This window comes from Nuphar pumila, chromosome 2, assembly GCF_984573655.1.
Source record: "Nuphar pumila chromosome 2, dmNupPumi1.hap1.1, whole genome shotgun sequence".
Taxonomy (NCBI): Eukaryota; Viridiplantae; Streptophyta; class Magnoliopsida; order Nymphaeales; family Nymphaeaceae; genus Nuphar; species Nuphar pumila.
Genome location: NC_143250.1, coordinates 13,508,486 through 13,524,245, shown reverse-complemented (window position 1 = coordinate 13,524,245; position 15,760 = coordinate 13,508,486). Strand labels below are relative to the sequence as shown.

The 15,760-nt window shown below is 35.0% G+C and overlaps 1 protein-coding gene across 2 annotated transcripts in view; it reads right to left on the bottom strand.

Annotated features, from left to right (window-relative positions):
* LOC149844811 (Haloacid dehalogenase-like hydrolase (HAD) superfamily protein) overlaps positions 1-15,760 on the bottom strand; it is a 72,098-nt gene that overhangs the window by 15,052 nt on the left and 41,286 nt on the right. For both annotated transcript variants that reach the window (XM_089997348.1, XM_089997349.1), the window contains exons 8-10: positions 10,908-11,062; positions 10,717-10,801; positions 8,181-8,324 (exon numbers count right to left, since the gene is read on the bottom strand). In XM_089997348.1, the coding sequence (XP_089853474.1) occupies positions 8,181-8,324; positions 10,717-10,801; positions 10,908-11,062 (384 nt within the window). The remainder of the gene's footprint in view (positions 1-8,180; positions 8,325-10,716; positions 10,802-10,907; positions 11,063-15,760) is intronic.

The window sequence follows — 15,760 nt, the reverse complement described above, 5'->3', positions numbered from 1 at the left end:
TTTTGTGGGCATGGACATCCTTGAATTCTGGATAATGGTTAAAGTTTAGCAGCTAAAAGGTAAAGGGGTGGACCTGCAGCTAAACAACTCTTTATATGGTTATGTACCTACCTGTCATTTTCTTTTCTTGCAATATTTTCCGGCATCACATCCTTTCTTCATTTTAAAACTATCGTGTTTTGCATAGAACAACATCTGATCCAGCACCTTACCATCTGTCATTTAATTATCTCTGCAACATGTGTTCAAATATGTTAGAAAGAATATTTCTACCTGTGTAGTCTATACATTTAGTTTTGGGATGGTCATTTTTCTTAACAGAAGTTGAATGGAAACTTTAGATCTTCAGATGACCCTGGAGGTTTGACAGTTGCAATCATGGCAGTGCTATTAGCTTGGAGTTCAACTATCTTATTAAAGACAAGGCCCATTAGCTGTTGTGAGCATCCATTTTAAAGGTTGGTGTGTAATAAAGTTGCAGAAGCTAGCACAGGAATGGGAAAGTGTGGGTGACAAGACGATAAACTGGAATTTCTGATGCATTTGCAATGATTCAATGAACTTTTTTTTACTGTTTCACTATTCTTTTGTTGGGGCCATTGGTATACTTTTGATGACCTCCATTATGGCCATTGTGTCTGACGAGTCCTACATTATCTGTCAAAGATTCCTGCTTGCAGTTGAGATTTTTTGTTTTTTTGGGTGTTTCTCATATCTTTCATATTTTAACCCTCCCAGCTACCCATCTATTTGCATTCATCTCCCATATGCTGTTATAGCCATCCTTATAGCCATCCTCAGGTAACATCACCACCACATCTATGTCACACCTTCATCCTTTACTATCTGTGGTACCCATTTCCTGCCACCTTCCACATCAACTTCATCAGCTACCTCTCAAATACACTAACCCCACCATTTCCTGCATCTTTACCACCAATCCCTACATCTTTCCAGCGGCAACACCCACCTACCATCTACACCCTTACACTCCTATATACATTAGTCATCTGTACGCATCTACATCCCCAGCACCAACACTTGCTGAACACCTGCACTCATATCATTTTAAGTCCCATCACGGTCGCCAAATATGTGATCATCGCAAAATTTTTCCTCTTGGTTCTCTTTTTTCCTTCTCTTAGCCTTTCTAGCCTCTATTCACTTTTTGAAGGGGAAAAAAAGATAGAAAAATAAGAGAGAAGAGAAAAGGAAGAAGAGAGAGGAACTCTTTTGCAAAGGTCTCACTTGACCTTAAAAAATGTTTTGAGAATTACTCGCCTCCGTTTTGCAATATTTGAAGGAAAAAGGGAAAGACGGGATTCGCTCGTCGGTACGAGGTTCGACCGTTCCTGGCGCCTTTATCAGGGGTAATCGAACCAAGGATCAAATTTATGCCTTTTGCTTTGCTAAAATACTGTCTAAGAATTTATTCCAAGTCTAGAATCCACAAAGAATCATGCTTGTGTAAATGTAAAAGATGTATGCTTTTTAAGAAGAATCATTTTAGAATTTTTGGATTTATCCAAGTGGTTTTGAAATGAAGTTAAGAATATTTGTGAAGAAATGGTTTTTGAAAGTTGAAGATGAACTTGGAGAAGTTAGATTTTCTAACTTAAGATTTAGAATAGATCTTGAGTTTTGAAATAATCAAAGATTGAGATGAACCTGAATTTGAAGAAGGGAGATTAGAAAATAAGAATTGAAAAACGAATATGGACTTCAAAAATGGAGTTTAGAATTGAAAGTCAAGATGGAATTTGAAAATGGAGTGGAATTCTAGATTTAAAGTTTAAAATCAGAATGAAAGTTTGATGAGATTTAAGAAATCTAGATGGGATTTGGAATTGGGTTTTGAAATATAGAACTCGAAAAAAAATGGATTTGGGCTTGAAGTCTGGAATTTGATATAGTATCTGAAATTTGGATTGCAAAAATGGTTTTGAACTAGGATTTGGATTTTAAAATCTGGATTTGAACTTGGATTTAGACTTCAAATCTGGATTTGAAATTGGATTGGAAACCCATATGGAATTGAACTTGAGAAATCCAAATGGATTTTGAGAATGAAATTGAATTTGGAGTTAGGAATCTATATGGAATTTAGCAATGGATTTGAAGTTGGAAATCTAGTTTAAATTTTGAATTAGAATTGGATTTGAGAAATCCAAATGAAATTTGAAGATAGAATTGGATTTTGGAAATCCAGATGAAACCTGAAATTGGATCTGAGAGATCCTAAATCGATTTTTTCTGAAATTGGAAAGAAGGAGAGAGAATGAAACCTGATTTTCAAACTTGAATTTTGAAATCAGGAGATGAATCTAGAAATTTCAAAGTTTAACTTGAACTTTGAAATACGATCTTGAATATTGAATCGAATTTGAAATTGAAACTTGATCCTGAAAGTGAATTTGGAATTTCAAAGTTGAATTGAACTCTGAAATTTGAGTTGAAAATTGAATTTTTGAATTTTTAGAGATGAATTCGGAATTTCAAAGTTAAATTGAACTTTGAAATTAGAATATCCAAATTTCAAATTCTTTAATTCATTTCATCATTTAGGATAGAATTACATCATTTTTTCAAATTATCTCAAATTTTCTTCAATTAGCTACTGAGCGACGCGCTGTACTCTCTAGGCCCGGAGGCAGTGATAAATGTGCAAGGGTTGCTAGGTCGTCGCCCAGAAGCGACGCGTCACACCGGCGCCCGGGTGTGGTGTCAAATAGGCATGGGTTCCCTCACTTTGTTGGACGGGTGGGGGTAAAGAAGTTAGTCCAAGACCATAAAATTAGGTTAGCCACTTGGAACATAGGGTCTTTAACTGGTAAGTTGGTAGAGTTAGTAGATGTTATGTGTAGGAGAAAGATTGATATTTTATGTCTTCAAGAGACCAAATGGGTAGGTGAGAAAGCTAAAGTGATAGAACCTTGGGGATATAAGATTTGGTATACAGGAATAAATAGGAATAGGAATGGAGTAGGGATTGTTATGAGTCGTCAGTTTATAGATAATGTAGTTGAGGTCCGTAGGAAGGGTGATAGAATTTTACTTATTAAATTAGTATTAGGTACGGATATTATTAATATTATTAGTGTTTATGCACCTCAAGTAGGTTTAGATGATTCCATTAAGCATCAATTTTGGGAAGATTTAGATGGAGTAGTACAAGAGACATCTTATGGAGAAAAGCTTTTCATCGGCGGTGACCTTAATGGACATGTAGGCATTAGTAGGGATGGATTTGAGAATATCCATGGAGGCTATGGTATAGGAGAAAGAAATGAAAGTGGAGAAAGGATTTTAGATTTTTGTTTGTCCTATGATATGATCTTAGCAAACACTTGGTTTAGGAAGAGGGAGTCTCACCTAGTAACATTTAAAAGTGGGGTTAATACGAGTCAAATAGATTTTTTCCTACTTAGAAAGAGAGATAGGGGTTGTTGCATCGATTGTAAGGTTATACCAGGAGAAAGTGTAGCTACACAACATAGAGTCTTAATTTTAGATCTTAGAATTAGACAATGCCGCAAAAGGGATAGACATAGGATAGATCCTAGAATTAAGTGGTGGGCACTGAAAGGAGCTAAACAAGGAATGTTTGTAGAGCAGGTAGTTAAGGAAGTTGATTGGTGTCTCGAGGAGGATTCAGAATCAATGTGGAATAAGATAGCGGGTGGTATGAGAAAAGTAGCTAAGGAGGTATTGGGTGAGTCTAAAGGCGGTGCACCACTAGGTAAGGATACATCATGGTGGAACGAGGATGTCAAATTAGCTATTAAGGTTAAAAGAGAGTGTTATAGAAATCTAAGTAAGAGTCGTGATAATGAGAATTTGGAGAAGTATATGATAGCAAAGAAGGAAGCTAAAAAAGTTGTTCGAAACGCGAGGGCTAAGGTATATAAGGAGGTTTATGACAAGTTGGATACCAAAGAAGGCGAGAAGGATATTTATAGGCTTGCAAAGATGAGAGATAGGAAATCGAAGGATTTGGGTATGGTTAGATGTATCAAAGATGAAACGCAAAGGGTTTTAGTCAAAGATGAGGAGATTAAGGAAAGATGGAAAGATTATTTTGATAAGCTATTTAATGATAGTCATGCTCAAGATCTTGGAGACTTCTCCATTCCTTTTCATGAGATAAATCGTGACTTCATGCGCAAGATTCAAAAGAAAGAAATTGCAGAGGCTTTGAAGAAAATGAAATCAAGAAGGGCAGTTGGCCCAGATGGTATACCTATCGAGGCTTGGAAATGCTTGGGAGAGAAAGGTTTAGAATGGTTGACAAATCTTTTTAACTTGATTTGGCGAACAAATAAGATGCCTAATGAGTGGAGGAAGAGTACTTTGGTGCCTTTATATAAGAATAAGGGTGATATACAAGATTGCACAAACTATCGTGGTATAAAACTCATGAGTCATACTATGAAACTTTGGGAGAGGGTGATTGAGTCTAGGTTGAGGAAGGTTGTCATGATATCGGAGAATCAATTTGGTTTTATGCCTGGAAGATCAACTATGGAAGCTATACATCTTCTTAGACAACTTATTGAAAGATATAGAGAGAGGAACAAAGATTTGCATATGGTTTTTATTGATTTAGAGAAGGCATACGATAGAGTACCTAGGGACGTTCTCTGGTGGACAATGATGAAGAAAGGTGTTTCTCTCAAGTACATTAGTATAATTAAATATATGTATGAAGGAGTAGTAACCAATGTCCGCACTTGTGGAGGGGTGACAACCAATTTTCCGATAACGGTTGGGTTACATCAAGGATCTGCTTTAAGCCCTTTCCTATTTGCGATAGTGATGGATGAGCTTACGAGATCAATCCAAGAAAATGTACCGTGGTGTATGTTGTTTGCTGATGATATTGTTTTGATTGATGAGTCTAGAACTGGGGTTAATGCTAAGTTAGAATTATGGAGACAGACATTGGAAGCTAGAGGTTTTAAGTTGAGTAAGAGTAAGACTGAATATATGGAATGTCGGTTTAGTAAGCAACGAAGTAGTGATGGGAGTGTAGTGAAGCTTGGTGAGCAAGATATACCGGTGAATGATTATTTCAAATATTTGGGATCCATCATTCAAAAGTATGGAGAAATTGATGGAGATGTAAATCATAGGATAAAGGTTGGGTGGATGAAATGGAAAAGTGCTACTGGAGTGCTGTGCGATCGTAGAATGCCATTGCGGTTGAAGGGAAAGTTTTATAGGACGACTATTAGACCCGCTTTACTATATGGTACGGAATGTTGGGCTGCCAAGAGACATCATATTCAAAAAATGAGTGTAGCTGAGATGCGGATGCTTAGATGGATGTGTGGAAATACAATAAAAGATAAGATTCGGAACGAAGAGATACGTAAGAAGGTAGGTGTTGCACCAATTGAAAATAAGATGCGAGAGAATCGTTTACGGTGGTTTGGACATATTCGGCGAAGGCCTAATGATGCTCCAGTTAGAAGGTTGGAGAAATGGGAAAATATATTAGTTAAAAGAGGTCGGGGTAGGCCTAGGAAGACTTGGATGGAGATGATAGGAAAGGATATGAATGCTTTGAACCTCACCGAGGACATGGCGTTGGATAGAAATGATTGGAGGAAAAGGATTCATGTGGAAGACCCAAAATGAATTTCTTTTTTGGTTCATATCGCTGACCCCAATTGTTTTGGGATGAAGGCGTAGTTGTTGTTGTTGTTGTTGTATCTCAAATTTTCTTCAAAAATCAAGTGATTTTGAGACAATTCTTCAAATATCTTCTTCATTTCTCAAATCAATCTTCAATTCTTATTTATAAATTCAAATTCATCTTCCTATTCTCAATTCTATTTTTACTTCAAAATTCAAAAATTCAATATTCTAATTTCAAAGTTCAATTTAACTTTGAAATTCCAAATTCATCTCTAAAAATTCAAAAATTCAATTTCCAACTCAAATTTCAGAGTTCAATTCAACTTTGAAATTCCAAATTCACTTTCAGGATCAAGATTCAATTTCAAATTCGATTCAATATTCAAGATCGTATTTCAAAGTTCAATTTAAACTTTGAAATTTTCAGATTCATCTCCTGATTTCAAAATTCAAGTTTGAAAATCAGATTTCATTCTCTCTCCTTTCCAATTAAAAAAAAAAATAGATTTGGGATCTCTCAGGTCCAATTTCAGGTTTCATCTGGATTTCCAAAATCCAATTCTATCTTCAAATTCCATTTGGATTTCTCTAATCCAATTCTAATTCAAAATTTAAACTAGATTTTCAACTTCAAATCCATTTCTAAATTCCATATAGATTCCTAACTCCAAATTCAATTCCATTTGGATTTCTCAAGTCCAATTCCATTTCTAAATTCCATATGGGTTTCCAATCCAATTTCAAATCCAAATTTGAAGTCCAAATCCAAGTTCAAATCCAGATTTTAAAATCCAAATCCTAGTTCAAAACCATTTTTGCAATCCAAATTTCAGATACTATCTCAAATTCTAGACTTCAAGCCCAAATCCATTTTTTTCGAGTTCCATATTTCAAAACCCAATTCCAAATCTCATCTAGATTTCTTAAATCTCATCAAACTTTCATTCTGATTTCAAACTTTAAATCTAGAATTCCACTCCATTTTCAAATTCCATCTTGACTTTCAATTCTAAACTCCATTTTTGAAGTCCATATTCGTTTTTCAATTCTTATTTTCTAATCTCCCTTCTTCAAATTCAGGTTCATCTCAATCTTTGATTATTTCAAAACTCAAGATCTATTCTAAATCTTAAGTTAGAAAATCTAATTTCTCCAAGTTCATCTTCAACTTTCAAAAACCATTTCTTCACAAATATTCTCAAATTCATTTCAAAACCGCTTGGATAAATCCAAAAATTCTAAAATGATTCTTCTTAAAAAGCATACATCTTTTACATTTACACAAGCATGATTCTTTGTGGATTCTAGACTTGGAATAAATTCTTAGACAGTATTTTAGCAAAGCAAAAGGCATAAATTTGATCCTTGGTTCGATTACCCCTGGTAAAGGCGCCAGGAACGGTCGAACCTCGTACCGACAAGCGAATCCCGTCTCTCCCTTTTTCCCGCAAATATTGCAAAACGGAGGCGAGTAATTCTCAAAACATTTTTTAAGGTCAAGTGAGACCTTTGCAAAAGAGTTCCACTCTCTTCTTCCTTTTCTCTTCTCTCTTATTTTTCTATCTTTTATCCCCCTTCAAAAAGGGAATAGAGGCTAGAAAGGCTAAGAGAAGGAAAAAAGAGAACCAAGAGGAAAAATTTTGTGATGATCACACCATCATCGTCTCAAACATCGGAAGTCAGAGAGAAATGGTGAGCAGCAAAAAGGCCGAGGCAACAAATATTTGACATATTTTGGTAAATAACGTGATTATCAACCATACTTTCAAAAGCCCATATTGTCTCGATAAAATCATGATATTCTCTAAAAAAGACATTTTGTATTTTGAAAATACCATGGTTTCCTTGCCTTGTTAACAAAACTAAAACATTTGTACATGATCCAAATATGATAAAATCTATGTCCAAAAAATCATAATTTAAAACCACTTTATTGGATCCAAGATTAAGCCTAACTGGATCCAAATATGATAAACCCAAACCATGATCCAATAAAAATCCATGTACAAGACCATTAAATCCAATCCATGATCCACTAAATCCAAAAAAAACTATTGATACAATTTATGGTCCATGATCCATTAAATCCAAAAAAAACCATTGATTCAATCCACGATCATTATATCCAAAACAAAAACCATTGATCCAATCTATGGTCCGTATCAAATTCTTGATCCAATTATGTATAACATGAGAAAATGAATTTGTGCCAAACAAAAAAAAATCTCATACAAATGAGATTCCTTTCCTCAAATCAACCAAACATGTGAAGTGGAATCTCATGATACTCCAATTCACATGATTTTGATTCTCATGATATTTCAAATATCATGAGATTTGAAATCTCATTTGTAAAGAGCAACCAAACATACCCTAAGAGTTTCTACTCGATCTTAAATGCAATGAACATTGATGCCAATACAGATAAAGATATGGAGGAGCCATGAATTATGACAAGATTACAATCAGAAAAAATATACTATTTCCACAAGATACACCTTCACTATATTGCTGCAAATGCATGAAATTGGATGGTATACCTGCTTCGAAGAACCACACATGGCATGCCTATGCGCTCAGCTGCTAGTGCTCCAGGTAAGCTTCCTGCTATGAGCACACACTTGTCTATAGGCAAGCCTGTACTTTCTGACCCAGCACGCAATGTTGTTACAATCTTTTCCAACCTGGACAAGTTCAGTGGTCAAAGACAAGACTTATGAACAAACAGTAATCACATGATAGCTGTAAACCAAGGGCAAAAGAATATTCAAGCCTTAGGAAGTATCATATTACTTGCAAGGGTCCCTTAAATACCTAGTACAGAAAAAAAGTCACAAACGAATAAAATATGAAATGACAACAGAGATGACAAACGACATACTATGTACAAAAATGACAAATAAGAAATGTTTTAATGAATAAAGAGCTAAAGGGATTATTCAAGCTTTTCCCAGAAATGTGTTTTGAACTGCTCCTTTTCTTCACAATTTTCCAGATGATAACTGGATTAACTTTCCACATTCTTCGTCCTCCTCTCTTCTAGATCCTTTGTAACATTCCTATAATGGTTTTCTATTTCAGCAAGTGCCTGACAGGTGCTTGCAGCTTTCAAATACTTATAATTTCTTTTCTATGGATTCCAAATGCTTGTAGGTGTAAATTTTGAGTCCCTAAGATATGCCAGTTTTCTACTTTTTAAATGGCTCCTAATTGGTTGTAATTGTTCTTTATCTAAACTAGTGAACTTTTAAGTATCTTATGAAGGTTGGACATAAATGCATCCTTGCAATCATTAGTTCCTATAAGGAGCTTCCCATAATGCGGTAAACTAGTATATGGTCCCTTTCCATTTTTCCAGATGGAGAAAAAGGTAATTTCATTTAGGTCTTCACACACAACACCAAGTAATAAGCATGCTATAATGCACACATGAGACAAACCAGCTTTTATTATATTTTTGATCTACCCTTTTCCACTACTTTTCTTTTTGAAGTAGGAGGACATGAAACTTGAGGTTCCTTGGGTAACAGCAAAACAACTAGAGATGAATATTTTCCTCACCTGCAAAGAAAATGAATAGGATAACCAAAATGGTTTTCAACAAACTGTTTAAAAGTTAAAGACTTCAATATTGATGATATTTTGAAGATATTGCCACTTTAACATGATATTTCCAAATGCAACACACTCGGAAAAAAATGATATCTTACATAATCACAAATGTCACTAATATTTTGAAAATATTGTGATATTTACAAGGACAACATGTCAATCAGTATTAAAGGATACATACAATATATACATATATATACATACATACATACATATATCACAATAATATTATGAGATTTTTCAAAAAGGTCTTTATATATTCTTAGTATACAAATTTTCCTAATTTATTTTTAAATCTTATGATATTTTTGAAACACGCACAAATTATTGATCATCAACATAATGTTGAACAAGATGTTGATTAATTCCATATTGTTGCCTGTGTTCTCTATTGTAATGATCAACAAATAACAATATTATTTGCCTTCCATTACTTACACATGTATCAAAAAGAATATTGAGACATGTCTCAGAGTATTTGAAAATCGATCATTTTCTATATATCGCAGGAATGTTTGTCATTCCTTGCACAAAAGTGGTGCAGCAAAGGATTCACATAGTGTGGTTAAGGTGTCAACTGCTATGCATGGTAGAGGTTGCAGTCAAGGAAAAAAATCATTGTAGCTGCAGATTTGATTTAGCTAGAGGTTCAGTTGTGTCCTACCATACTGCTGGTCAAAGGTTACTTCCCACACCAAATATCCCTAAAGGAAGCAACATCGCCTATTGCACATATTGCCGGATTTGGTGACACACATTAGGTAATTGCTGGTATATCCAAGAGCTTAGATAATGAACACCTCAGCAAGGGCTACCCTATGTCACAGGGACTCGGCCAACTAGGTGTCGCACCAGCGTCGACGCTATGCGATGCGGGTGCGGCACCCGGTGCGGTCAACCTGACCCTGGGTGTGGTCAGCGCACCCAGGGTCATTTATGTCCAACTTTTGGACTTTATATATATATATATATATATATATATATATAATTTTTTTTTTGCCGCACCCCCGCACCCAAGTTCCCGCACCCATGTGACATAGGGGCTACCCAATAGTCCTGCAGCCCCAGGCAAGACCTATTAATGATGCTGGTATACCATAGGTTCAGATTCCAATAAGCACTAGGAATGAACAACCAAAGTCTCTTGACTATAACAAAGGGTAAAGGAGATCAGCATCCACACCCAGTTGCCAAAAAGATATTCACAAGGAAAGAAAAGAGAAAAGAAAAGCAGTGTGAGAGTGTAAAAAAATCATTTTTGCAGAAAGATCAAGAGTTATTTTACACAGGAAACAAAAACTAGTCAGGAAGCAGATGAAAAGAGTCTTTCCCATTATGAATTTATTGGTCTTCTAGAAAATACACCTACTTGGTTTTGAGTTGGATACAAACATCAAAAAGCATGATCTTAAAATAAACCATAAGATAATACAGGTAATTCTAGTAAAAAAATTTAATACAGACATTTCAGTTGAGCTTGTGTCAATCTCAACGCTCAATTTTAGTATGGATGCAACCTCCTTGGCAATTCTTTGCTTCTCAGCAGAAGCTGTTCACAAATAAATAAACTCTTTAGAATTATAGAAGAAAATCAAGTATCACAAACATGAAATTTTTAATGATTCACAGATAAGAAACAACTAAGGAGCATTTACCAGCTTTTCTTGCTTCTCTAACCAGTTGCTCATCCAAACTAGATGCAACTCCTTTACCAAGAACCAGTTGACCATAGAAACTTCTTTCAACCTCATATTTCCCAATAACGTTTATTTTGGATAGCTTTTCCAGGCCTAACTTTTCAATGACAGACCTGGTATAAAGCAAAGAAAAAGCATGTCTTGACTGCTCATATCAATATGTAATACACCTGATAAGGAAACAATTCCACATGCCTTACAAGGAAGACTTATGTGTGTGTGTGTTTTATACATATACATATATTATGTTTTGTAATATATATCTATACATATATATATTTCATATATATAAGTATATATATATCTGTTTTTTGTTTATGTCTTTTGTAATGCCCACTAGGGGCAATTTAGTCTTTTTCTTTCTATGTAAATAGACATGTCCACTAGGGACATCTTTGCCTTTTTTCTTTATTTTTTTTCTTTCTTTTTCTTTTTTCCATTTGTTTACGGGTAAGAGGGTCCATCCGATAGAGTTGTTGGGACCCTCCCCAACGGACACAAATGTGACCGTTGGAGAGCTCCTAACAGCTCTATGGGAGGCCCCCTTAGTCTCATAAAGTGTATATTATCCTACATTTCATAAACTTTATAAAGCATGAGCTCATCCTTATCAACTTCTCTCAATATTTCTCGAATAGGTTGCATAAATTGAAAGAAGTATATGACTCTATCCCAAAACTCATCATCAACAATGAATTTCTTAATTTCTTGAGCCTTGACAACATTATCCGCGTGAAATAGTATCCAATTATCATCAGTTACCATGTTAACCAAAGCATTTTCACTTCCTTAATCATTTTCACCATCACAATGATGAACGCAAAACGTGTTTCAACGACCTTCAACAATTTCAGATCAGAATGCCTATTAAATATAGCATTAGGATGATGATGGTTGACAACAAAATTCTTAATGCTTTTGACATTTTTTTCTAATTCCTCAATACATGAATATAGACCATATATTGGTGAATTTTCTTCTTCTTTGGGGTTGCAAATGCTTTTGAGGGTCAGATTCAAGCTATGTGCTACACATAGAGTCCAAAAAATATGAGGATACTTACTCTCTAAACTCAATGTTGCACTTTTACAAACTAGAGCGTTGTCTGTGATGATTTACACTACTTTCTGATCACCCACTTCTTTTATTACTTTTATAAACAACTCTTTTAAATAGTCAACATTTTTATATTGTCTAGATGCATCAACTGCTTTCAAGAATACCGGGTCACTAAGCAAAAAAACAATGAAATTAATTAGTGAACGCCTTTGAATATCTGTTCACCCATCAGAAACAATGGAAACTCCATTTTGTTCCCATGAATATTTCTTAATCTCTAGCAATCTCTCAACATTTGCCCTTTCTTCTGCAAGAAGCGTGGTTCGTAGTTTTTCTGAGCTATAAGGTATATAGTCACTCAAGTTACAATTTGTCAGTGAAGTAACTAAATCCTTCCAATAAGGATTTCTAGCTGTATTAAATGGAAGTGAATTAGAATAAAAATACCTTCCTACTTTTCTATCTATCTCTTCTCTTCCATATGTATTGAATGATACTTGTATCATTCAGCTTCTTTTACCTCCTACATTCACTTTTCTTTTTTTTAACATCTTATTGGTGGCTTAAAAAGGGTAAAATAATTGCACAAGAGTCACTCATTGTCTTCCTCTTCTCATATTCATCTTGTATTTTCTTGTATTGTCTTTGCATTGCCCCATCAACTCTTTTGCATCCTGAAATACCATGTCTTGGTATCTTCAATAAATGAGCCTTAACTCTCATGTAAGACCCAACAAAATCTTTTTCACAAAGCTTGCATCGAAATATCTTGTTTCCACCACCTCCTCCAGTTTTTGCAAGCTTATTCACATGTGCCCATAGTGCCGCCCCCACCATCACATGTTGCAGCTAATGAACTTGAATCAACACTCCCACTACAACTACCAGCAACACTAGCAGCAGAACTTACATGTGGGGACGATGATGATGCAAGTCATTTCCCTTTATCCGTCATTTTTGTCCTGAAAACAAAAAAATGTTATATTAAAATCAATTATGCACACAATCAAGATTGATAATATTGAGTGCAAGGTCAATAATATATACAATAAGTTCTAAAAAATATAGTAGTAATACGTAAAATTTTGTGTTGGTTGACAACCAACTAGGGATATAAGTAATTCGAAGGTGGATTCAGCCAATACCTTGTCCAACTAATCTGATAGAGGGTACTCAGAATTGGAGTCTGATTTGGATCTGAGATGAGAAAATCTTATTTTTACCTAAATTCTTACAGATAATTGAATATGGATATCCATCAAATCCAGTTATCCATCCGATTAGGTAGCAAATTTCAAAATAGCATCCTGATCCAATTATAATCTGATATAGTTTTGCCTTACCAATTCCGACTAAGTGCAACTGGATTTGGTTGGATGTCGAATAAAATCCAATCTGTTGACACTTGACAACAGTACATCACCATAGTAGTTGTCGGAGCTGCAATTGGGGCTAGGAAACAAGATGAGCAACGCGTTGTTTGGCTTGGCTGGGCTTGTGAAAACTCAGTTCGGCTCATTAATTGTGTTCGGTGAGCTGAGCTATGAGCCAACATGTTTAGGTAAGGGTCATAAGGCCAAGTATGAACTGAGAAAGCTCGACCCGGCTATATATATTATACATAAATATATTATATTTTAAATGTATATTATGTATAATGTTGTATATTATATAGGTTTTATACATGTAAAAACTCTTAAAGATAGTTTTTTGAGAAAACGAGCCAGCTCGTGATCAGCTCTTAACAAGCCGAGCCCAAGCAAGAATGTATCATTAATGAGCCAATCCCAAACGGGCCAAGCTCCATTCTCTTACCAGCAATAGCTGCAATCAATATTTTGAATGGACCCTAAAATGGGTAAATGCTTTTTTAAAAAATGGCATCTAAATGGACCCTAAAATGCAAGCAACCACAGTGTTTTAGATGCCATCCATCGCATGGGTTTAGCCGAGATTGAGAGAGAGAGAGAGAGGTACACAGTAACACAGAGGGGAAAGGGGAAATAGATTGAGAGAGAGAGAGGTAGCCAAGAAGAATGAGAGAGACAAGGGGAGAGAGATTGAGAGAGAGAGAGAATGCATACCTGGGTTGGAGACGGAGAGGAGGCATCGCCGGAATGTGGGTTGGAGACGATGATAGCTCGTCGCCGCATCGAGGTGTTGGAGAAGATGGGTCGCAGCGTCGGGGTCGGGAGGAGAGGGCAAAAACTTTTTGCCCTAATCCCCCTCCCAACCCATTTCATCGGGCTTTTTTTTAAGTCCAAAAATTGGATATTTATGACACTGGGTGTGTTGACTGCACCGGGTGCCGCACCCGCGTCACGTCGCGTCGACATGGGTGCAGCACCTGGCTGGCTGAATCCCTATGACATAGGGTGTTTCATATTGATATTCTTGGTGACATTAGCTTGTTTCCATTCCAAGCTTTCTTACCTCGGGTGTTTTCTCCTATTATGCCTCTTATCTAAGTGTCATTATATGTAGACAAGAGATATTTATTCACAGTTTCGTGTGTATTTTTAGCCCATTAGTGGCATTCTTATACTCTTTATCTAGTCGTTGATACACTTATTTGAGTGTTATTATATGTACACAAGAGATATTTAGTCACACCTTCGTGTGTGTTTTTATCTCATTAGTGACATTCTTGTTATACTTTTGCTCTAGTCGTTGATACACTTGTTTTGAGTGTCATTATATATAGACAAGAGATGTTTATTCACACTTTTGTGTGATTTTTTAGCCCTTTAGTTGCATGGTGATTATGTTCTTGTTCTAGTAGCTAGTACACTTGATTTTTGATGTTTGGAGGCCTAGTAAGGTGAATGCTTGTGGTGGTCAAACTATTGTTAAAGTTTGCAAAATATCACTTCTTAATATTTGTGAGAATTTAAATCTCTTCATATTTTTCGCAAATTGGTGTTGATTTGCAAATATCATTCTCTTTGTTATGTGGGGTTTTTAAAATCTCTCGAAATTTCTAAACTTTTACTACTTGTTTTTCCATTGTATGAAAGATGTTTATGGATAAAAAATTTAAGCATATTTGCAAATATCATTCTCTTTGTTATTCTTTATATTGTGAGCCTTCTTATGTATGCCCCCCTATGGGTTTTGATAGTGTACCTTAACTAAACACTTGTGTGTTGTTCACTTGATATTGATGGACACTATGGTTCGTAATCGAAGGTTACTTGATTCTTTACATTAAATCCATGCATGTGATGTGCATTTTATTGATAAAAATAGTTATCTTTTTATTGTCGTTTCATGTGCATTAAATATGTTTTAATTGCATGATGAATATATGTGTGTATTAATTAGCTTGTTCACATTATTGTATGCATGAATTTAATTAGCTTCTCTTTTCTTGAGGCTTCTTTTTTAATTGTTATATTTTATATGCATGTTATTTGAAATGCTTAGGATATTATTTATGCATAATTGTTTATCTCTTCTTGATGAGTCATGTCCTTTAATGATTAAATTTTCTTATGATCAATGTTATGTTTTCTTGAAAAATATGTTAATTTTAAGATTATGGTTTGATTTCATAAAAATTGATCATTAAAGAATACTCCTATTATCTTTCTTAATGATTATCTAGAGTTTCTAAAATTATTACTACTTTGTTTGAAACTTCTATTCTTGTTTTAAAATATATTGATTTTAAAACTTTATAACCATTGAGCTAGGATATTTTCCTTATGTAGTTGGAACCTTTTGGTTTATTCTCTTTACAGGCTCTTAAA